The 23,144-nt window shown below is 52.8% G+C and overlaps 1 protein-coding gene across 9 annotated transcripts in view; it reads right to left on the bottom strand.

Annotated features, from left to right (window-relative positions):
• The window catches only part of PTPRF (protein tyrosine phosphatase receptor type F), a 730,253-nt gene that overhangs the window by 117,774 nt on the left and 589,335 nt on the right, over nt 1-23,144 (bottom strand). For all 9 annotated transcript variants that reach the window (XM_075003555.1, XM_075003557.1, XM_075003558.1 and 6 more), the window contains one exon: nt 2,644-2,754. In XM_075003555.1, coding sequence (XP_074859656.1) covers nt 2,644-2,754 — 111 coding nt within the window. The remainder of the gene's footprint in view (nt 1-2,643; nt 2,755-23,144) is intronic.

Raw genomic sequence — 23,144 nt, 5'->3', positions numbered from 1 at the left:
CTGTTAGTGCTGCTGGCTGGCCCTGGGGGCCCCCCTGGACCCCCCAGCATCACTTCAACCATCCCCCGATGTGGTGTCTGCTCACCCAACCCCCCTGGGGGGGTCTCGTGAGGCTGCTGGGGCCGCAGACGTGGGGCACCCACTGGCTGCGGTCCAGCCCTTGTATCCCTTCCCACTCGGGAGGGTCAGGGCGCTGTCCATGGGTGTGGGTGCTGGATGCTGCCATGCCTGGGTCTGGGACCTGGCTGGGGGGACGCAGGATGGGGCGCCCCCCCAGGTTGCCCGATCCACCTGTTACCTACCTGGGGCTCCGAGGGAACCTGGCTGGAACAGCTGGAACTGATGGTGATGATGAGGGGGCCTTCATCCTCCAAGCTGCTCCCTGGCTCCACCAGCCCGGTCTGGCCTGATGGTCCTAGCTGGTCATGCAGGTCTGTATCGGTGTCTGTCTCAGGGCCGGCCATGTCGACCATGGCTACTGGCTTGGGAGCGTTCTTTGGGCCAAGGAGCTGGTCCAGCGTGCGACAGTGTTGGCACCTTGGGGTGGCCCCTGCCCCCCGATCGTCTACAGGCATCCCTGGCCCAGTTATAGGCCTGCCTCAGTTCCTTTACTTTTGAGCACACTTGGTTGGTTGTGCGCTGGGGGTGGCCCCACTTTCGCAGCCCCAGTGACACCTGTTCAAAGGCCACTGTGTTTAGGGGCTGTCCAGTGCTGTGCAACAGCACATCCCCATCTGCCCAGAGGCCGAGAAGATCTTTAATCTCTGCCTCTGTCCAGGAGGAGCCCCTTCCTCTTCTCGCCCTGGCTTGCCTCAGGTGGCCCTTCAGGCTGGGAGCCTCCCAGGGGTCCCTGGGGTGTGGGGAGCTCACCATCCAGCTAGTGAGCTGAGTGGCACCACAGCCTGGGCTGCTGGAGCATGTGCCAGGCAGAGCTCGTGCTCCTGAGGCTCTGGGCATGATCTCAGCTTCCTGCACAGGGTTTCCAGTGCTGTGCAGCTTTCAGAGGCTGGCCCCAGAGACCACAGAGCTCCGCTGGGGCTTGTGAGAACATCTCCACACTCCCTGAGGCTGCCACCGTGGAGGACCTGCTATTTCAAAATAGTGGCCCAGAGCCACCACACGTGTCCTATTTCGAAATTCAGTTTCGAAAGGGGCCGCTCTTCCTGAAATCGGATGGGAAGAGCAGTTTCAACATTCATGCCCCTTTTCCCCGAAACTATTTTGAAAGAGGCGGTTACGTGTGTGGATGTTCCGCGGCCTCTTTCGAAACTGGGACTCCTTTCGAAATTAATTTTGAAACATGGGGCTAGTGTAGACACACCCAGAAAGCTTAATCTTCTGGCCATGCTTAATATGACACTTTGGTTTGTCCAGGATTCTTACAATCCAAATGATGCTGCAAAATCAGCCCCCTAACCTCTCCCATAGCAACAAGCAAAGAGTCCAGTGCAAGAAGCTGCACCTAGAAGCCAAACAAAAAGAACGCAATATGCAAAACTGCACCTAGAAGCAAATACACACACACACAGCATGTGACAGTCAGTCATCACTGTGTCCTCTGTTCACACTGAGCAAAGCATTTGTAGCTTCCAAGGGTGGCTTTGGTTTTTTCTCAAAGGCAAGAGAGAGAGAGGGGAGAGAGGGGGAGAGAGAGAGAAAATGAGATTTTATTTATGAACAATTGTCAGTATCTCAAGTTACCATGTGGAAATCCAGTTGGGTTCTAAACACCTTCTTAAAAATCATTAGGTAGCATCAAACCCCTTGGGTAAACTCCAAACCAGTTTTCAAGGGTTTCTGACCTGGTTGCGCTGACTAATCCCAACAAGCAAAGCACTTTTTTCCCCTTGATGATCGGAACAGAATTAATCAGCTATTTAAAGAACTCCTCCTCCTTCCAAACTTGTAATTCAGATTTATTTAATTTAGAAAAGAAATTAAGAGAGAGGTCAATCAGTCATAATGTCTGGTAATTTCAGTATTCTGAAAACAACACATTTAAATAAGCAAGGCATTAACCATTACAAAGTGGCTTCTTTGCAGGAATAGCAACTAATTTTCAGCAGAGCCTTAGTACATCTCTCTAATACCCAAAGGATCTCTCTTCAGTGCAGTTACAAGATTGGCCGAGACAACTTCAAAAAGCTGTTCTGCTCTCCAGTTTTTAAGGCTAAACATTCCAAAGCAGATGTCTAAATACCTGCTCATCCACCACTGACAAACCTGGGCTTGGCAAGAGAATGCAGCTTTATTTTAGACTTCTCTGAAGATTTGTCTTCATACAAGAGGAACTGAAACACTTCTCCTCCTCCTACGTAACTGTGCTTCAAAGTGACAGGAATTTAAAACTAAACTCAAAGGAATTACAAAATTCGGCCTTAACCCAGTTGTTCTGACAACAGAATCATCTCACACACTTGGGGATGATGGATTTCCAGGTCTTGCTAATTTGAGTCAAACCTCACGTTACTCAGAACCGCATTTGGATTTACTTTATCCCATGTTGAGCAACTGGCCATTCAAGTCACGCAACCCACAAAGCAGTAGCGATGCACAAAGACAGGGCCACTTTCTTGTTCACTGCAGAGCCACACCCACTGTTCACCACCAGGAGAGTGACCCTGGGGGAGAAGCTGCTCTTACCTCGAACGTAAAGATTAGCTGGCGCAGAGTAGCGGGTTCCCGCGCTGTTGGTTGCAACGCACTCGTATTTGCCTTGGTCCGACTCCTCACTGTTTTCTATCTGTAGAGCCCCTATGCACAAACAAGACACAGACAAACCGGGTTATGGAAAGTCCAGACATGACAAGTAGCTTTCCTGGGTAAAAAGTACCACAAACCACTGCCCCCAGGCCCTCACTGGCACCTGTCTGCAGCCCCAGGGCAGCCACGCTGTTTCCAAAGGCTGTTGAGGGTGAATTTTTTTAGTTGCAGGCCTTTCCAATTGACATAGGTACTTAAATGCGCCGCTCACATACAGAAAAACCACACAGCTACATGTTAATTACAGCACTGGCTTGAAAGGATTTCTGGCTAACAAAAGGACCTTTAACAGACTTTTAAAATTCGATTTTCTCCCAATCAAAGCAGCTGAACGAAACGACGCCGAACCACTGCTGTTCTGCTTCTTACTCCTCCACAGCAATGACTTCTGGGAAGCAGAACTCTTTGCTGCCTGCCCATCCTCCCTCTTCTCCAGCAAATCCCTCCTCAAAAGCCACATCTTTAGCTTTGCCTTTAATCAGCTCACTCCAGGTCAGGCCTTTCCTCACCCTCTCACCTAACTACAGAAGGTATAAAGGAGTAAAAGTAAAATGTGCAGAAGAAAGGACAGCACTGAGTTCCCTTTGCCTACACCCTCTCTCCCCAACCCGGGGAATATTTCACTTGGGCTGAAAGTGTCTCAGGGCTCCGACGTCATCTCGCCACGTCTAGAGTGCCAAGTGCACTGAGGGTTTCAGATGATGGTAGCAGCCCCCCAGAACAGTCATGCTAACCACTCCAGACCAAGGCTATGTCTACCGCAGCCTCAATGTCATTTCAAACCATCTCATGTGAACTACATTCACGTCCACCCATGTTGGCTGCCCCAGCCATATTCAGCACCAGTTTGTCTGAAGATTTTCTAAGTCTGCTCTCTACCATGGTCAGCCAAGACCCACAACTGGCTGAGTCGAATGGTTGCTAATTGGCTGCACGTGAGCCTAGGAGGAAAGAGGTGAGAAAATCCTAAAGGCCCAGAATACACCTGGTGACAGGGAGGAAATGGAACCTGCAACGTTTAAGGGCAAATGCGCAGCCAGGGCTCTCTGCTGCTCTCCCACAGTCACAAACAAATCATCTGGAGAGCACTTCTGGGAGCTCAGGTTCTCGAGGCTCCGGCAGCCTGTAGGAAGGGGACTCTGCTCACAAAGCACATACTTGAGCAGATGAAAACATTAACCCCTCTGCTTGTAAAAATCTGAACCCATTTCCATTTGCCACGGTTCAAAACAACCGTCGAGAGCAGCACTGGGAAGAGCTGCTGAAATTGCCACCTCCCTTTTTCTCAGCTAGAGGGAAGGAGGTCAAAGGCAGGTTCTCCTATCGTTAGAAGAGACAAGAAATTGATGTGAATCAACCACCGCTGCTACATTACTTAGAAGGATAAATTGAGACAGCAGCAGAAAAAATGAACTTCCTGGAGATCTGCCACCTTATACAAATGATGCACAAGGCCCTTCCTGTAGTTGCATTAGGCTGGAAATGAGGCTCCAGCAACACAGAGAAGTCGTGTCTATTGCAATCACTCAATGTGCTGGCTTCCCCAAACCACCCAGCACTCTGGACCTCTTCCAAATGCAGGGCTAGCCCTATGTCTCTAGGGCAATTTTTTCCTGGGTTCAAGGGAAATGCTGGATTTCCACACATTCACAATGCAAAACATCTTTAAACAGACAGCAGCATGACAGGCAGCAGAGGGGAAGGAAGCTTCCCAGCCCTGACAAGCTGGAGAGAATCACAGAATCTAGAAATGGAAAAGACCTATTAGGTTACTTGGTGCATCCCCAGGGGCTGTGCAGGATGGCTCCCAATAGTAATGTATTAGTGTTCTGTCCAATTCAGTTTTAAATGTGCCAAATGATGGGGCTTCCATCACTTCCCCAGGGATGCTGCCACAGCCTAGCAGCACTCACTGGCAGGATGAGCTCTGTGACTTTTCCCTGTTTTACCGGCCTATTTCCTCCTGTTACTTTCTAGGGCATGTCTTCACTGCAGAGTAACTCAGGAGCTGAGCACCCAGGTTAGCTTAGCCAATATGCGAGCACTATGCTACAAAGGCGCAGATGAAACACTGAAGTCTAACTAGTGCTGCACACCTGGGCATGTGTCACTAGGGCAGGGTTTACCAACTTATGTAGGGTGACCATATCTCCCTGTCCCAAACATGGTATGGGGAGGTGTGGAGGGGGAGAGTGGCTCCTCCCAGCTGCACCAAGCCACTGGGAAGCAGCAGCAGCTGCGGGTGCTCCCAGCCCAGAGCCCCAGGGAAGCGGCAGCCACAGGCACTCCCCACCTGGAGCCCCGGGGAAGCGGTGGCCACAGGCACTCTGGCCCCAGAGCCCTGGGGAAGCCGCAGCCACAGGTGCTCCTGCTCCCACCCCCAGCCTCCAAGGCCCTAAACACAGGACGATTTGTCACTTCTAAAAACTAAGTAGCGACGCTTTTTGGCATCCCAAATATGGGACTGTCCTGCCCAGTGTAGGATGGTTGGTCACCCTAAACCTATGGGTCACGATTACATTTGAAAGGGGTCATCGGCTGGGCTGGGCGGCTCTCCAGGTGACTCTTAGGAAGCCATTCACATTGAAATGGTACTCAACTTCTCAACTGGCTCACCAGCCACCAGGCAGTTACACCAATCAATAAAGTACCTTTTCAGCCCTGCTGGGCAGGGACCTGCCCACCTGCATACAAAAAAGGCACAGGGCAGAGAGCTAGGGAGTCAAAGGAGCAGCACCCAGCTCAGGTGAGGTAGGTGGAGGGGCTGGGAATGGGAGACTCAAGCCTGGAGTTGGGGGCTGAGAGCTGGTCAGTGCTCTGCGTCCACGCTGGCTTCCAGTAGTGGGGGTCAGGGGTCCTACCTGCACCCGGCTGGGGTTCCCATGGCAGGCGCTGCTGGCCCAGGGCTCTGCGGGTCCCCTCCTCCCCGTGCACCGGGCAGGTTTCCTGCAGATGGCCCAGGCTCTGCACACAAGCCAGCTTCTAGACACAGGAGTTGGATGTTGTCTCTGCACCTGGATGGGGTTCCTGCTGCTGGCACTGACAGCCCAGGGCTCTGCACCCCAGACGGCTTCCAGCTGTGGGGGTTGGGAGTCACTGTGACTCCTCTACCCCCTCCAGCACCTGAGTGTGACTCCTCTAGCCTCCTCTAACCCCTCCAGTGCCTGAGTGACTCCCCTAGCCTCATCTAACCCCTTCAGTGCCTGTGTGTGACTCCTCCAGCCTCCTCTACCCCCTCCAGCGCCTGAGTGTGACTCCCCTAGCCTTCTCTAACCCCTTCCAGTGTCTGAGTGTGACTCCCCTAGCCTCATCTAACCCCTTCAGTGCCTGTGTGTGACTCCTCCAGCCTCCTCTACCCCCTCCAGCGCCTGAGTGTGACTCCCCTAGCCTTCTCTAACCCCTCCAGCGCCTGAGTGTGACTCCCCTAGCCTCCTCTAACCCCTTCCAGTGCCTGAGTGTGACTCCTCTAGCCTTCTCTAACCCCTTCCAGTGCCTGAGTGTGACTCCCCTAGCCTTCTCTAACCCCTTCCAGCGCCTGAGTGTGACTCCTCCAGCCTCCTCTACCCCCTCCAGCGCCTGAGTGTGACTCCCCTAGCCTTCTCTAACCCCTTCCAGTGCCTGAGTGTGACTCCCCTAGCCTTCTCTAACCCCTTCCAGCGCCTGAGTGTGACTCCCCTAGCCTTCTCTAACCCCTCCAGCGCCTGAGTGTGACTCCCCTAGCCTCCTCTACCCCCTTCCAGTGCCTGAGTGTGACTCCCCTAGCCTTCTCTAACCCCTCCAGCGCCTGAGTGTGACTCCCCTAGCCTTCTCTAACCCCTTCCAGCGCCTGAGTGTGACTCCCCTTGCCTCCTTCAGCCCGAGTGTGGGGTTTAAGCTCAGGGGAGCGGTTTGGGGATGTGTCTTTCCACCACTATAGCTGTGATTAACTACAGTAAATGTAGTGGTATTATGTTATTAATATATGTTCCCCTTTTCGGTGAAATAACTATTATGAATATAAGCACGAAGGGGAACAATTTTATATTCTTACCTCAGGCACCAAATTAGCTCGTTATGGAATTCCCCTCCCCCTCCGCCTCATTTTTGAATTGCTCTGGGTCACCAGTTGTTTCTGAATTGTGAAAACGGGTCCCCGCCTGGACACAGTTGGGAACCGCTGCACTTGGGCTCCTCGGGACGTATCCTGTGGTTACGGGTCGGAATGGTGTCCCTCTCGGCTCTGCCTGTCAGAGACTGGAAAGGGTTGTACACGTACATGTCTCACAGCGCTTGAGGGGACCTTGAAAGATCCTCGAGTCCAGTCCCCGGCCCTCACAGCGAGACCTATCACCATCCCTGACAGATTTTTTTTTTTAAATCTATTTGCCCCAGAGCCCTAAATGGTCCCCTCAAAGACTGAGCCCACCACCTTGGGTTTAGCCGGCCAGTGCTCTAACCACTGAGCTATCCCATCCCACTGATGAGCACCTGTTCTGGTCACTCCCTCCGGTGCATCTGGCATTGGTCTCCACCAGCAGACACCACACTGGGCTCGAGGGAACTTTGGTCTGACCCTACGTTCTCAGTGAGGAAGGAAACTCAGCTGCTCCAATTCCCTCCCAGTGAATTATGGGAGATTTATGGGCACATGGGGGTGCGAATTGTGGGAAGGCACTGGAGGACTAGCTACAGCAGTTTACTGGGCACCCTTACCACAAAGTGAGCAGGTTAAAAGAACACAAGAACCACCCCTCTAGGTCTGACCAACGGCCAGTCCAGCCCAGAGTCCTGTCTACTGATGGTGGCCCAAAACCAGGTGCCCCAGAGGCAGTGCACAGAATGGGGCAATTTCAAGTGATCCTCCCTCAGATGCCCAGTGAGGAAAGCTGCCTCTGGAGCATCCCCCACCTCCCCCTCAAAAGCACTAGCCAGGGATTTTTCAGGGCTGTGGGGGTCTGTGAGGACAGCAGGATTTGGATGGTGAAACTGATCTAACGAGGTGGCAAGAGATTGATGTTGTGGTAAAATGCCCTAAAGAATCTGTGCTCACTATGGCTACGTCTGCACTAGAAGCATCTGTCGACATAGCATCTACACACAAAAGCAGACGGACAGAGCAATCTGCTCTGCTGACAGAGAGCAGCCAGACTGCCCTGCCCTCTGTTGACAGAACGGCCAACCAGAAGCTTTGCAAACAGGGCTGCTCAAGGAACGGGAAGCCCTCTCTGTCGACAGAGGTGTCTACACCGCACTTCTGTCAACAGACCATTATTCTTCAAATTTTCCAGGGAGAACGCTGTCACGACAAATGCAGACTCTGTCACCAGAACACTTTAGCCGTGTCTACACGTGCACGCTACTTGGAAGTAGCGACACTAACTTCGAAATAGCGCCTGTCACGGCTACACGTGTTGGGCACTATTTCGATATTAACATCGACGTTAGGCGGTGAGACGTCAAAGCCGCTAACCCCATGAGGGGATGGGAATAGCACCCTACTTCGACGTTCAACGTCGAAGTAGGGACCGTGTAGTCGTTGTGCGTCCCGCAACATTGAAATTGCGGGGTCCTCCATGGTGGCCATCAGCTGAGGGGTTGAGAGATGCTCTCTCCAGCCCCTGAGCTCAATGGTGGCCGCGTGGAGCGGCCCCTTAAAGGTCCCCGCCCCCTCCCTTCCTGTGCAGGAAGCTGAGAGAACATGCAGGCGGCAGCCCAGACACGCGGCCAGCCTGCACGTTCCTCAGCCAGCACAGACAGCCACCCCAGCTGCGACGGCTGCCCGGCAACCCCCCCCAGCGCCCCCTCCAAGGGGAGCCAGGGCAGCCAGGGCTCGCAGGCTAGCAGCCAGGGCAGCAAGCGGCAGCGGGGCCCCTCCTGGACGGAGGCCGACCTTCAGGACCTGCTGGGGCTCTGGAGTGAGGAGGAGGTGCTCCAGGTAATGGGGAGCAAGAGGCGGAACGCGGATGCGTTCGCTCGGCTGGCCGAGGGCCTGGCCGCCCGGGGTCACCCTGCCCACACTCCGGACCATGTCTGGAGTAAAGTCAAGGAGCTGCGGCAGGGTTACGCCCGGGCCCGGGATGCGGTCGGCCGATCTAGGGCTGCCCCCATCACTTGCCCCTTTTACAGGGAGCTCAGGGACATCCTGGGCCCCCAGCACACCTCCTCCCCTCCGGCCACTCTTGATACCTTGGCTGAGGAGCCCCAGCAGGCCCCGGAGCCGGAGTCCGCCCCGGAGGTAAGCCCCGCACCCCGGGGGCCCCCCAGGAGCCCACCCCCGGGGCACCGGAGCAGGAGGAGGAGGGGGACTCCTCCTCCACCGACACCGGCCTGCACATCCTCCTGCCATCGAGGAGCAGCAGCCGGGCGTCCGCCCCCCCGGTGTTCCCCGACCATGGGAGTGGACCTACAGGTATGTACTCCCCTGGTGTACACCCCCGGGGTTGAGGGGCAGGGGTAATAGATATGTGGCCAGGGCCCTCCACATGCCCAGATGGCCATGGCCCCAAGGACAGCAGTGCCATGTCCCTCACAGGAGTGCATCAGCCCCTTCCCCCACCACCCCAGCATGACAGTGCCATGCCCCATCCCCGGGGCTGGGGGGAGCGGAACCTCTAGGGTCCCCTGGGAGGAGGGGGTGGGACACCCCCCAGCAGCAGCAGCATGTGATGGAGTGGGGGGAGTGCAAATGCGAGTCTCAGGCTAGATATGAGCAACAAGCTGAATAGCTCCCAGTGGCTAAGGATGATCCTGGGGCTACAACTGGCAGGTTACACCTCTGCCCTGAACAAAGAGGGGGGAGGAGCCGAGCTGGCTTTGAATCAGGGCGGGGGGGGCGGGCGCAGGTAGAGGCTAGGGGAAGGGAGAGCTGGAAGGCAGCCAGCCTGAGGAGGGGGAAAGCTACACCCCAGAGGGGCACCCCTCGGGGTCTTCTCCCCAGGACGGGTTGGAAGGACTGTCTCTGACTGCTGTACTGTCAGTCCTGGGAGAAACTGGGCATCTGTTGCCTAAGAAACCTCTCCTGTCAGACCCTGCTGAGTGAAGTGAGAGTCACTCCCGCCAGGGGACGGGGTGCAGTGCAGGGGGACCCTTGAACCCCATCACAGCAGCATCTCCCGGGGACGGGGATGGGGAACCTGCAGCACAGGGGTGTGGGGACAAGGGCCACGGCTCGGGGCCCACACTAACGCCTGTCTCCACTCTTCTTCCCCCCCTCCTGTGTTCTGCAGCTGCACCATCAGAAGGACCGGAGAGCGCCGGCGAGGCATCAGTGGTCCCGGAATCCCCTCCGGGGCCATCGCTCCAGACCAGCCCCTTGGTGGAGGACCGACCGGCCCCACGGCGGGCAAGACGGCAGACCCAGCACCACCACCCGACGGCGACGGACCCCCAGCTGCTGGCCCTCCACCGCCGGCAGGTGGAGGTCGCGGAGCAGCGGCTGCGGGTGGAGCAATGCCGCCTTCACCTCCAGGAGTGGGCGCTGGCCTGGTGCCAAGAGGCATGGGGGGCCTACATGGAGACCTTTAACCACATAGCGGACTACCTGGCCCCCCATGCCGCACCAGCAGCTGCTGCGCCCACCCTGACTGCTCCACCCGCTGCTCCTGTCGTCGCCGCGCCGTCCGCCGTTGCCCCGCCACCGAGGGCCGTTCCGCCAAGGGAGACCTGGGGCCAGCTGACACTCGCCGGCCGTATCTGCTGGTCCGCCCGGCCCTCAGCCAGCCCTGGACAGGGCTGCGGCCGAGGCGGGGCTCCCGGCCGCCCACCCCCAGTGCTGGACTATAGGGGCGTGGGGCCCAAGACGTGCCCCCCCCTTGTATATATTCCCCCCACTGTTTTGTTCTTTGCGTTGTATATAGTCTGTATTTATTTATGTACCCCCGTTTGCCCAGTCTGATCCTCCCACCCCATGTAAATAGTTCTCCCCTTCCTTGTTATCCCTGGTTTTTTTGTTAATATATACATACACTTTTCATATTTAAGTTAGTTAGAAGTTCCTGCATATAGTTAGTATTAGTTAGAACAGAGTTCAAAGTAAACAAGTTTGATTTCACAAACAAGTGTCTGCTTTTATTTGTCCAGGAAAATTGTGTAGGGGGGGTGCTTTTGGGTGCTCTGTGGTGAGGGCGTAGGGGCAGGGAGTGTTGTGGAGGATGGGGCGGGGGGCAGTGAGGGGCCTGCCAGCATTTACCCCGCGGCCTCATTGAAGTGGGCCCGCAGGGCCTCCCGAACCCGGGTCCCTTCGGGGTCCACCTGGCAACTGGGGGCAGTGGGTGGCTGCACATCGGCCCTGCCGGCCTCCACAGCCCAGCCCTGAAAAAAGGCCTCCCCCTTGCTCTCCACCAGATTGTGTAGGGCGCTGCACGCACCCACAATCTGGGGGATGTTGGTGGGGCCTGCATCCAGGCGGGTGAGGAGACATCTCCAGCGCCCTTTGAGGCGGCCAAATGAGCACTCCACCACCTGGCGTGCGTGGTTCAGGCGCTGGTTGAAGCGCTCCTGGCTAGCGGAGAGATGGCCCGTGTAGGGGTGCATGAGCCATGGCCGGAGGGGGTAGGCCGCATCTGCGATGACGCAGAGGGGCATGGTGGTGTCCCCCAGAGGGATCTCCCACTGGGGGATGTAGGTCCCCGCCTCCAGCCGGCGGCACAGGCCCGAGTTCCGGAAAACCCGGGCGTCGTGGGTGCTGCCAGGCCAGCCCACATAAATGTCCTGGAAACGGCCCCGGCTGTCCACCAAGGCCTGGAGGACCACTGAGTGGTAGCCCTTCCAGTTTATGTAGCGTCCTCCACTGTGCACCGGGGCACGGATGGGGATATGAGTCCCATCCAGAGCCCCGAAGCAATTGGGGAAGCCCAGGGTGGCAAAGCCCGCGATGGTGGCATCTGGGTCCCCCAGCCTCACGAGCCTGTGGAGGAGCAGGGCGTTGATGGCGCGCATGACCTGTAGGGGAAGCACATGGAAGAGCACCAATGAGGGGTGAGCAGGGTGTGCGTGGCCCTGCCCTGCCCGGGCCCCCCTGCCCTGCCCTGCCCGGGCCCCCCTGCCCTCTCCTCCCCTGCCAGGGTCCCCCTGCCCTGCCAGGGCTGCCTTCCCCCGTGGGCCCTCTTACCTCCATGAGGACAGCCCCGACGGTGGCCTTGCCGATGCCAAACTGCTGTCCCACGGATCGGTAGCTGTCTGCAGTGGCCAGCTTCCAGACAGCGATGCCAACCCGTTTCTCCACTGGGAGGGCACGCCGCATGGCGGTGTCCTGGTGCCTGAGTGCGGGGGTGAGCCACTGGCATAGCTCCAGAAATGTCTGCCGGCTTATCCTAAAGTTCCTGAGCCAGCGGTCGTCGTCCCACTCCCCAAGCACCAGCCGCTCCCACCAGTCGGTGCTGGTGGGGTAGCTCCACAGCCGGTGGCGTGTGAGGCGGGGGGGGGGGGTGCTGCTGCAGGGTTGGGGGTTGTGTCCTCCTCCCCTGCGGGCCGCTCCTCCTCCTGTGTGGCAAGGAGGTGCTCAGCTGCCTCCCGCATGGCATGGAGCAGGGTGAGCCCTGCTCCTGCAGGGGTGGCTGGGTGGACCTCTGGCTGCTGCTGCTGCTGGGGGTCCATGACTGCGTCGCCCAAGGTCTGCATGCCTATGGCTCTGCAGACGGCGTGCTGTGCAGGCTGTGTGTGTCTGGGAGGGGAACATAAGAACATAAGAATGGCCATACTGGGTCAGACCAAAGGTCCATCCAGCCCAGCATCCCATCTGCCAACGGTGGCCAATGCCAGGTGCCCCAGAGAAGGAGAACAGAAGACAATGATCAAGTGATTTATCTCCTGCCATCCATCTCCTGCCCTTGTTCTGAAGGCTAGGGCACCATACTTTATCCCTGGCTAATAGCCATTTATGGACCTAACCTGCAAAAATTTATCAAGCTCTTTTTTAAACCCTAATAGAGTCCTGGCCTTCACAGCCTCCTCCGGCAAGGAGTTCCACAGGTTGACTGTGTGCTGTGTGAAGAAAAATTTCCTTTTATTAGTTTTGAACCTACTACCCATCAATTTCATTTGGTGTCCCCTAGTTCTTGTATTATGGGAAAAGGTAAATAATTTTTCTATATTCACTTTCTCCACACCATTCATGATTTTATATACCTCTATCATATCGCCCCTCAATCGCCTCTTTTCCAAACTGAAAAGTCCCAGTCTCTCTAGCCTCTCCCCATATGGGACCCGTTCCAAGCCCCTAATCATCTTAGTCGCCCTTTTCTGAACCTTTTCTAATGCCAATATATCTTTTTTGAGGTGAGGAGACCACATCTGCACACAGTACTCAAGATGTGGGCGTACCATAGTTTTATATAGGGGAAGTATGATATCTTTTGTCTTATTATCGATCCCTTTTTTAATAATTCCTAACATCCTATTTGCCTTACTAACTGCCGCTGCACACTGCGTGGAGGTCTTCAGAGAACTATCCACTATAACTCCAAGATCCCTTTCCTGATCTGTCGTAGCTAAATTTGACCCCATCATGTAGTACACGTAATTTGGGTTATTTTTTCCAACATGCATTACCTTACACTTACCCACATTAAATTTCATTTGCCATTTTGCTTCCCAATCACTCAGTTTGCTGAGATCTTTTTGTAGTTCTTCACAATCCCTTTTGGTTTTGACTGTCCTGAACAACTTGGTGTCATCTGCAAACTTTGCCACCTCACTGCTTACCTCATTTTCTAGAGCACTGATGAACAAGTTGAACAGGATCGGTCCCAGGACTGACCCCTGGGGAACACCACTAGTTACCCTCCTCCATTGTGAAAATTTACCATTTATTCCCACCCTTTGTTTTCTGTCTTTTAACCAATTCCCGATCCATGAAAGGATCTTTCCTCCTATCCCATGACCACCTAATTTACATAAAAGCCTTTGGTGTGGGACCGTGTCAAAGGCTTTCTGGAAATCTAGGTATATTATGTCCACTGGGTGGCCCTTGTCCGCATGTTTATTAACCCCTTCAAAGAATTCTAATAGATCAGTTAGACACGACTTCCCTCTGCAGAAACCATGCTGACTTTTGCCCAACAATTCGTGCTCTTCTACGTGCCTTGCAATTTTATTCTTTACTAGTGTTTCTACTAATTTGCCTGGTACTGATGTTAAACTTATCGGTCTATAATTGCCAGGGTCTCCTCTAAGAGCCTTTTTTAAATATTGGCGTTATATTGGCCGTCTTCCAGTCATTTGGTACCAAAGTGGATTTAAAGGATAGGTTACAAACCACTGTTAATAACTCCGCAATTTCACATTTGAGTTCTTTCAGAACCCTTGGGTGAATGCCGTCTGGTCCTGGAGACTTGTTACTATTCAGTTTATCAATTAACTCCAAAACCTCCTCTAATGTCACTTCAATCTGGGAGAGTTCCTCAGATTTGTCACCTAAGAAGGCTGGCTCAGATTTAGGAACCTCTGTAACACCCTCAGCCATGAAGACTGAAGCAAAGAAATCATTTAATCGCTCCGCAATGGCACTGTCTTCCTTGATCGCTCCTTTTATATCTTTATCGTCCAAGGGCCCCACTGCTTTTTTAGCGGGCTTCCTGCTTCTAATATATTTAAAAATCATTTTACTATCGTTTTTTGAATTTTTGGCTAGCTGTTCCTCAAAATCTTGCCCCGGAAGCGCTAGCCCGCTCTGTGACCCTGTCTGCAGCTGTGCCTGGCACCCCTATTTCGATGTGTGCTACTTTGGCGTGTAGACGTTCCCTCGCTGCGCCTATTTCGATGTGGTGCTGCACAACGTCTATGTTGAACATCGACATTGCCAGCCCTGGAGGACGTGTAGACGTTATTCATCGAAATAGGCTACTTTGATGTAGGCTTCAGGTGTAGACGTAGCTTTTGTGTGTGTAGACGCTCCCTGAGTTATGTCAACAGAAGGCTCCTTCTCTTGACTAAACACTCTACTGTAGACACAGCCTAAGAGACACCAGGAAGGACTCAGTCCAAACCCTTTTTAAAGTCTCTTGTCTAGGGAGTGTTTACAAGATGTTGGCTCCTTCAGCATTATGGACTTTGTACTTTATAATGCAGTCAGCTTCCAGCTATTAAAGACAAATATACCCAGACCGCATTAGTCATCAGTGGCGCCAATTATGCAAACAAGATAACTACAAAAATAATTTCCTTGTTAGTGCTCATTATGTTCATTACCTCCCAGACCCTGATGATTGGCATGTCAGGGACCTGTTCTGGATGCCTGTGCTGCGGCTGAGGAATGGCTCTGAAACGCACCGAAGAGGCAGCTGGTTGATGGCCTTGCCCTCTGAACATGAACTTGGGCAAACAGGAGGAAAGGGAGGGGTAGAGTACAAGCAGTGGCTCTTTTACCTCCTGCTACATGACTGGGTCTTGGGTGGCTCTGAACTCCTAGTGCCAGGTACTGGAAAGGATCCAAGTATCAGCTGTGAATTCCAACGCAGTTAAATAGGAGGAATACGGATGCACCTAAAGGGTCTAAGGGACAGAGTCCACTCAAAATCCAGTCAGTCTACAGACAAACTCAGTAATTACTCACCTGTATCTCACTGCCAATGTCTGGGGACTTACAATCATCTACACTTTAAAAATATTTATTTTCTCCCTATTTAAGAGTGAAAAACCTGAGAAACAACCAAAAACCAGCACAAGCAAAGCACCGCTGCAAGCACAACCCCCCCCCCCCCCGAAAACAACAGAGGAATACACTGCCTTCCCCGCACTCTCCCTCACACCCAGGACTCTTAGGTGCTACCTCTGACAGGCAAGTGGGAACACGGGCAGGCTGAGGAAGGGGAATGCTGAAGTTGGTGATGTCCCTTTACTGGCACTGACTGTGTTCCTGGCAAGCCAACACCCCCTTGAAACTCAAACATCTCTTGCTCTGTTCATATATTATGGCAGCAAGAAACAGCCAAAAACGCCCTGGAAAGACGGATTTAAGCTGGATTCCAGAGCAATACAGACCTAGTACGCTGTGAACACAGAGGGCAAGGCATCACTTCCTCAGACTCAGGAGTGGCTATCATTCCAAAGCCCCGGTCCACCTGTCTAACATGCCAATCACTGCGAACAGCTCAACAGAACCCTGGGACTAGCCCATCAGACAGGGCACCACCTGAAAAGCAGAGCGAGAATGTCTAGAGCTAATACTGGGTAATGAATAGAAGCCTCTTTCTGCTGCTGAGTAATTACAGCAGGCTTGGAGAGAAAGGACAGGTTTTGTAGCAGCAGGACCCAAAGAAAAGGTTAGTCACAGAAAGAAATCTCATCCTGGCTGCGGGGGGAGGGGGCTGTTTAGAAGTAACTTCGTATCTTAATCTCCTATCAATCATGCATTGATTCCTGCAAAGGGTCTTTCCCTGGTCTAGACCAGTCCTCTGTAAAGTACTGGGCAAATACTTGCAATGCCCAGGCTACTTCCCACACCAATACCTCTCAGCTGAGAGGTGCACAGATCGTCAGATCAACGGTCACCCAAACTGATTGCAATCAGACAGAGTCAGGTTTCCTTCTGGAGCAGGCTAATGGGTCCCAGAGAGGCAGCCAACTTACCTTCAGCAGAACAAGAGTGCAGCCGGGTCTAGTACCTGGCAGAAGTGTCATACCTAAGTGGACACAACCTCTCCTTTAGAAAAGTGTTTTCATTAAATCTATTGGTATCTTTAGAAATTCAGCAAATTCAACTCTGCTTTAAACACAAAGCCTTAGGCTAGCAGTAATTCTCCAGGGAAAGACAGAAAAGGGCACGTGACTTCTGTTTGCACTCACAGAAATGTCGTCTTTGACATTCAAGCAGGACACACACATTTCAAATAATGTCGAGCACATTCTTAAAATACCTTGTCAGGATTCGAATGGGAGGAGTTTATGTTTTATGAGATGGATGGTTCTTATCACAGAGATATGGTCGGCTGGTTCCCAAGCAGGAGGAATGGAACATCCCCACAGTTCTGATGCTGAGTCACTAATGTCATCAGACAGCTGTCCAGAGGAAGGCCCCACAAAGGCAAGGTGTTGTATACACAGCGTGGGGAGCTGGATGCACTCAGCTACTTAGCATTCAATCAGTCCCTTTGCTTTAGGGTTTGTAAGAGGGACAGAGATGAAGAAATAGTTTTAGGAGCTTGCAGCATCACAGCTGTCTATTCTGAAGCATTCCAGAGGTAGGAATGACACATACATAAACCCATTCATCTTTTTATAAATAGTTTCAATCTTTTTCTCTGACCCAAATATGCTACAAAGGCAACTTGATGCAAATACACATAAAATAGCAATTCACGCTGGCTCTGAAATCACGTCACAGGAGCTGAAAACATTAATCCCCAGCAACAGAACCAGTTCCAGAGTCAAATGAACTCCCTCCCCGCAGTGATTCAGTGGACAGTGACGAGGAGAAAAGGAGCAGCATTGGACAAATGAGATTGTATCAATTTGGAGGGGTAATAATTCTCCCCAAACCGGAGGGGTCACTCAACAGCAGTAACAGAAATCACAAGAGAAGGCCGAGGCCCTGACCACAGAACGCACATTAATGCACTAAGGGAGAACTGTGCGTGATAGGCCAGGAAAACCCCACGCCAACTGGAAAGTCATTACTGGTGCACACAGGCTGTGAAAAGCTAACCAAAGCCTGTGCATCTGGTTTAAGCAGTGACAGATTGGAGCAGTCAGAGCTGCTTGGGATACATTGGCTCAAAACAAATCTCTCTGATGCAGTTCAGCACCAAGGGGCTTTGGGGGATGGGGCAGGATCACTGGGTCTCTTGAGGAGAGGCTGGTTCCTCACTCTCCTCACATTACAAGGGTACCAAGCTTGAAAGGCAAAAACACAGTTCCCAAACAGAGGAGCTGCTTAGCTCACAGTCCGATTTGCCTAGAATTTTTCTTTGGCTGATTGGATTTATCAAGCCTGTCAGCAGCAGAGTGAAAAAAAGGTTGATTGTTCTCTTGTGAAAATGTTACCATTTTAAACTTACACCAGCCCCACAGATTAAAACGCCCCAGGGAATCCCCACCCAGCAGGCGACTGCTGTACCATAGTTTAGAGAGTTTGTGAAGCTGCAAGAGGAACAGGCCCCTCTGGGGCACCTGGGAAGAACATTTCCAGTTTGCAAACTTTCCGTTGAATAACCCCCTTCCATTTGCGCAACATTGCAATGGATGACTCTGAAAGGAGCCAGGCTAAAAATAAACCCAAATCAACACATGAGTGGAGAGTGCAGATGAGCAAGAGCACTGGCAGAGTTAGGGCTGAGAGAAAAAGCTGAGGATGAGAAACACTGGTGGAGAAAGCGCAGGGCAGACAGGAAATGAAGCAATGCGACACATTTCAGCATTCTTACCTCTGATTGGTGTACCACCTGGTGAGGTAATTTGAATGCAAATAAGATTAGAGAGAAGCATTAGTACAAAGAGGAAAGGAAGAAAATTGTAACTAAAAAGCAGGAAGTTTTTTAAAGCTAGAATTTGTATTAGCGTGACAGGAACAAATAAAAAGAAACTGATGTGCAGAAAGTCAGAGTCACACTCTGAGGTTAGTAAAGCTCATTTCTCCCAGGAGGGCAGCATCCACTGTGTTTGTCATTCACTCCCAGCTTCCCACTACGGTGCAGAGGAGGTGCTGGTGACTGGCCTACCCACTTGCAGTCAAGCAGCTGAGATGGAAGAGTCATTGGAAAGATGGTGTGGTGCCCTGCTTTCCATACCAAGTGCAGACTGAGTGGTGCTGGAGGGTCATGGCGCTATGCGTGGGGTTACTTGTGTTGGGCACATTCTGGCTTTCAGGTTAGAATGACCAAAGGGACAAAATCTGCTGAGCTAATTAAATGAAATTTAGGCAAGGGGAAGGCAGACCGAATTGCAAGCAACCCCCCGGGAGAGCATGTTTGCATAAACCCATGTTGGGTTCCCTGTGGTGTGGAGATCAGGGTCATCACATTCAACTGACTTTCTGTGCAAGTATTTTCAAACAAAATCACAAAGAATTTCTCCTAATCACACCTATGCGATGCTGGCGTACCAGCCAGGCCTCCCCCATTTGGACAGTAGCTAGAGGCAACTATCCCGCTTTATAAGGGAGTTGAAAATCAATTTTACGTGCTGTAACACAGTGCATCCTATAAGAAGGGCTTTTGGGTAATGAGGTCCAGGTCACGTGATGCAACAGTCAGCAAAGGTTTGGTTTAGGACTAGCAAAACAAAAAAGCAGTCAAGTAGCACTTTAAAGACTAAGTGCTGGGACTAGGTTTATGATTAGCATGCGGAGCATCCAGCAGTTACTGTCCTGAGTTTATATGTGGTTAATAAACAATACATAGACTCAAGCGTGTGGAGCTCCAGGTCGGCGAATCAGCAATGAACTCTTCCAATGCCCAGTTTTGTCCCCTTGGTCTAATTCTGCATATGAAGGCTGTTCGTTCAAGGGAGAAATTCATGCATGTCTACTCTGTAGGCAGCTCATGGTAGGTGCTGGTTTTATGCAGATTTGTAAGATCTGAATACCAAGCACTTACCAAAGAAAACTGAGGAATTTAAACAGACAGAAAACCAGGGTTAAACAGGATACAGAGTGTCAAATCACGTTCAGTGCATTGATTAATAAATACCAGTATGCACACATGAGTGCTGTGTATCTCACTTTAACAGCTTCCCATTCCATTATCCACAACAACGCTCACCCAATGGGAAACAAAGAAAGACACTCAAAGAGTTTCTGTAAATACAAAGAAGGCAGATTTTAAGCATGTTTAACTTGCCTCTTAAAAAGTAATTAAAATATTTACATTTCTTATCTCTCCCTCCTAACTACTGTCCCTTTAGGCAGCTGCCTGGCACTCATCAGGAATAGCAATTCTGATGGCTCATTTTAGCATTCTCTTCTGCCAAGATGACCGTGTTCCATTTCAACTTTACGACTGGTTACGTTGTCGGCTGGTTTTGTCCACAGGTGAGTGAAGCATCAGGGAACATCTTGCAATCGCTGAAGCTGTTGGTACTCTCTCCTTTGCCATAGTAAATCTGCTGCCTATGTACTGCTCCCAGTAAATACTGCTACCCTTGACAGAGCAGGGGTATCCAGACAGACTTGCACAGCACTGATGCAGCAGCCAGGGAGCAGAGGGTATTTCTCATCGCCCACGTGGAAAGTGATGAGAGCTCAGCTTTTTCTGAGGCTATTGGCTATCTCTGCCTATTCCCACCGCAGCACAGAGGTCGCTCACCACACGGGCATGGACACGACCTAGAACAGCCCTAGAGCAGAACCCTGCAATTCCTTCCATGCTCCTGGTGGGATGCAGTGGGGTTTATAGCTTTACGCTAACACCAAGGAGATTTGCTGCTAGCTGGTAAATCCACCCCCTATAGTTGCAGGGCCCTCCTCCCTGATCCATGATTGTCTACCCAGAGCTCCAGAGCCAGTGCACACTTGAAACAGATTCCCTCAAGCTGAGTGCGATTGGCTCTTCTTCTCCCTGCATTACAGCTGAATCCCACGGCCTCAAGGCGTAAGCCAGCTCCCACAGGCAGCTCACAGAGCTGAAGACAATATTCATTCAGGGCTGAGCTCAGAATGTGCTCGTTCTTCAATCAGCAGGGTACGGCATTCCAGGAGCTCCGAAAGCCCTTTCCTACAGGGTGCACAAACCGGCCACACGTCCGCAAGCCCCAGGATAAGGCCGAATCCCCCTTGCCCCCCAGCACAGACCATGACAAACAGCCCATCTGAGTGGACGGCATTGCTTGAACAGATTCAGAGCAGCCCAGCTTGTGTCCTGGGGAGCCGGGAAGGGCTTCCAGTTAGTCCTCTGTGTGAGCCCACAGCGAAGAGAGCTCATCACCTCACCCGCATTAGCCTGGACATGCTGGACAGCTGGAGGAGGTGTCTCCCTCGGCGGAGGTGCAGGCCAACGTGCGTTAGCAGTACAGCACGCGGGGGAAGGCGGCACTGCCACAGTTGTGGTGCACCTGCTCTCGAGAGAACAGCAGAGTTCAATAGCTGGGGCCTGCTCTGACCCAGAAGCCCCCACTGCGCAAGCTGCAGCCACTAGTGCAGACAGCACTTCCGTGTTTTTAGCGAGGGGACCCAGAACAGGCCTAGACACACAGCTGGTGCACCCGTAACCCCGAAAGCAAACTCCCGAGTCCAGATTTAGAGTGTCTGACACTGATTAGAGCTGGGAGCCGGGTGTGACAACAGCCCTCTCCTGGAGGGCGCAGGCCCCCTGGGATCGGCTAGGTTCTAACGGAGCCCTGTCTACAGCAAGCTACTGGTAGGGGATGTGAGACCAAGAGAGAGTGTCACTTAACCTGCACAGCGACTGGGGCGCGCGCCCCCTTTCCCGGACAGAGACTGGGGTATGCAGCCCCGCTTCCTGCACAGAGGCTGGGGTGCACAGCCCCACTCCCAGACAGTGACTGGGGCGTGCACCCCGCTCCCAGACAGTGACTGGGGCATGCACCCCACTCCTGGACAGAGACTGGGGCGCGCACCCCTCTCCTGCACAGCGACTGGGGCGCGCACCCCTCTCCTGCACAGCGACTGGGGCGCACGTCCCCTCTCCTGCACAGCGACTGGGGCGCACGTCCCCTCTCCTGCACAGCGACTGGGGCACACAACCCCTCCTGCTCTGAGAGTCACACAGACAAACAGGAAAAGAACAACATGCCTGTACTCTGTAGTACGAGGATTTTTGTCTGCCTGTCGGATGTGGTGTTGTCTGGGCCACTGCCCGCTGCTGAGGGAGCCCACATGCCTCACCTGAGGAGCTGTGCCCAGCCGCTTAGCGCCTCCCTGCCCCCTGAAGTGCTATGGGCAGCCCTGCTGTTTTGCCAGGGCTCCGTCTGCATTCTGCACACTGGCCCTGACAGGAGCCAAGAGTCCCCTGTGAGACTCAGACCTTCCACACTCCACGAAGTAACCTGTTGTAATGAGCTCTGGGTAAGCTGGGCGGGCCAGCGTGCACGTCTCCACCTGCATGTCTGTGAAAGGGCCACAAGACTGACTGGGGCGTTGGGGCCGGGGCTGTCACGTACACAGGGGAGCTGATGGCGCTCAGCTTCCTGCAGGGTCACATCCTGACATGAGCGCACCACATCGCAGCACCTCTAGACTAATGCCACTCACAGGTCACAGATCTGAAGCACAACCGGACAGACCATGTCTGCGAACAACTCAGAGCCGTACCCTGGGACATGCTGACGAAGCCCCCTGGAAACAGGCACCAGCTCTGGCTCCTAGGCTTGGTGGGGAGCCAGGAGACTCCAGGTGGTGCTTTCGCCCGCGGGCCCCTCTCCCCTAAGCTGGTTCACAGCCAAGGACAGCAGGGGCAGCATGCAGAGTTTCCTCTTGCTGCTCCCGCCTGGGCCTAGGAGCCAGAGCTGCTGGCTATGTCTGGGGTGCAGTGTAGGGCCAGGACAGATGGGGACCTGCAGCACCGCTGACTAGAACCACTAGGCTGGGTGTGCAGGTCAAAAAACAGACTTCCAGTCACCTCATATGTGGACAGGAGTTTTCCTTTTGAAAAAGACTCCAGCTGATAGCGTTACGGAGCTAATACAGCCTGTAGCTATGGCTGGCCTTCCTTGCAGCACACATGCTCTCCAGGACCCGTCAGAGGAAGAACAGGGCTCTAGAAACTGCCGGATGGAGCCCACTGTGCGGTCTGATGACACATGGTCTGACTGCACATTATTCAAAGCTTCCCCAGAATACTACCAGCCCACGCATACAGGAGTGCCAAAGGAGCACACCTCTTCTATCAGCCTGGCTAGCTACCTAACTAGTCAGAGTGCACCAGGAGCTGGAGCAAATGAAAGGGAAAAGTCTCTCTCCTGCGAGAGCGTGTACATTTCCAGACTGGCTTTGGCACTGTCAGACTGACATTCAATATGGCTGAGGTAGAACTCCGGTCCTTTTAGAAAATAATGGAGTAATAACCGTGTGTTGGGTGAAGATTCTGGTTAGGTATCAGAGGGAGAGCCGTGGTAATCTGTATTTGCAAAAACTATGAGAAGTCCTGTGGCACCTTATAGACTAACCGATGTTTTGGAGCAGAAGCTTTTATGGCCATTTGACAAAGTGGATCTTTGCTTATGTCCCAAAAAAATCTACTAGTCTATATGGTGCCACAGGACTTCTTGCTGCTTTATTCTGGTTAAGAAATAACGTATGAACGGCTGGAGTTTACATTTATACACAACTGTTTTAACTGAATTCGATCTGTCTGCTCTTATTAGTTTTAATTAAATGAAATGAAATGAATTTGTGCTCAGACTCAGAGTCTGTATTACACCAGGCTGACTGGAAGATATTGTTGTATCAGATGATTTTGCTCTAAGGGAGCAGGGACTACGTAGAAAGATTGATACGTTAAAATTAAACGCTC

This window comes from Carettochelys insculpta, chromosome 9 (genome assembly GCF_033958435.1).
Source record: "Carettochelys insculpta isolate YL-2023 chromosome 9, ASM3395843v1, whole genome shotgun sequence".
Taxonomy (NCBI): Eukaryota; Metazoa; Chordata; order Testudines; family Carettochelyidae; genus Carettochelys; species Carettochelys insculpta.
This window is presented reverse-complemented; position numbering and strand designations above follow the sequence as displayed.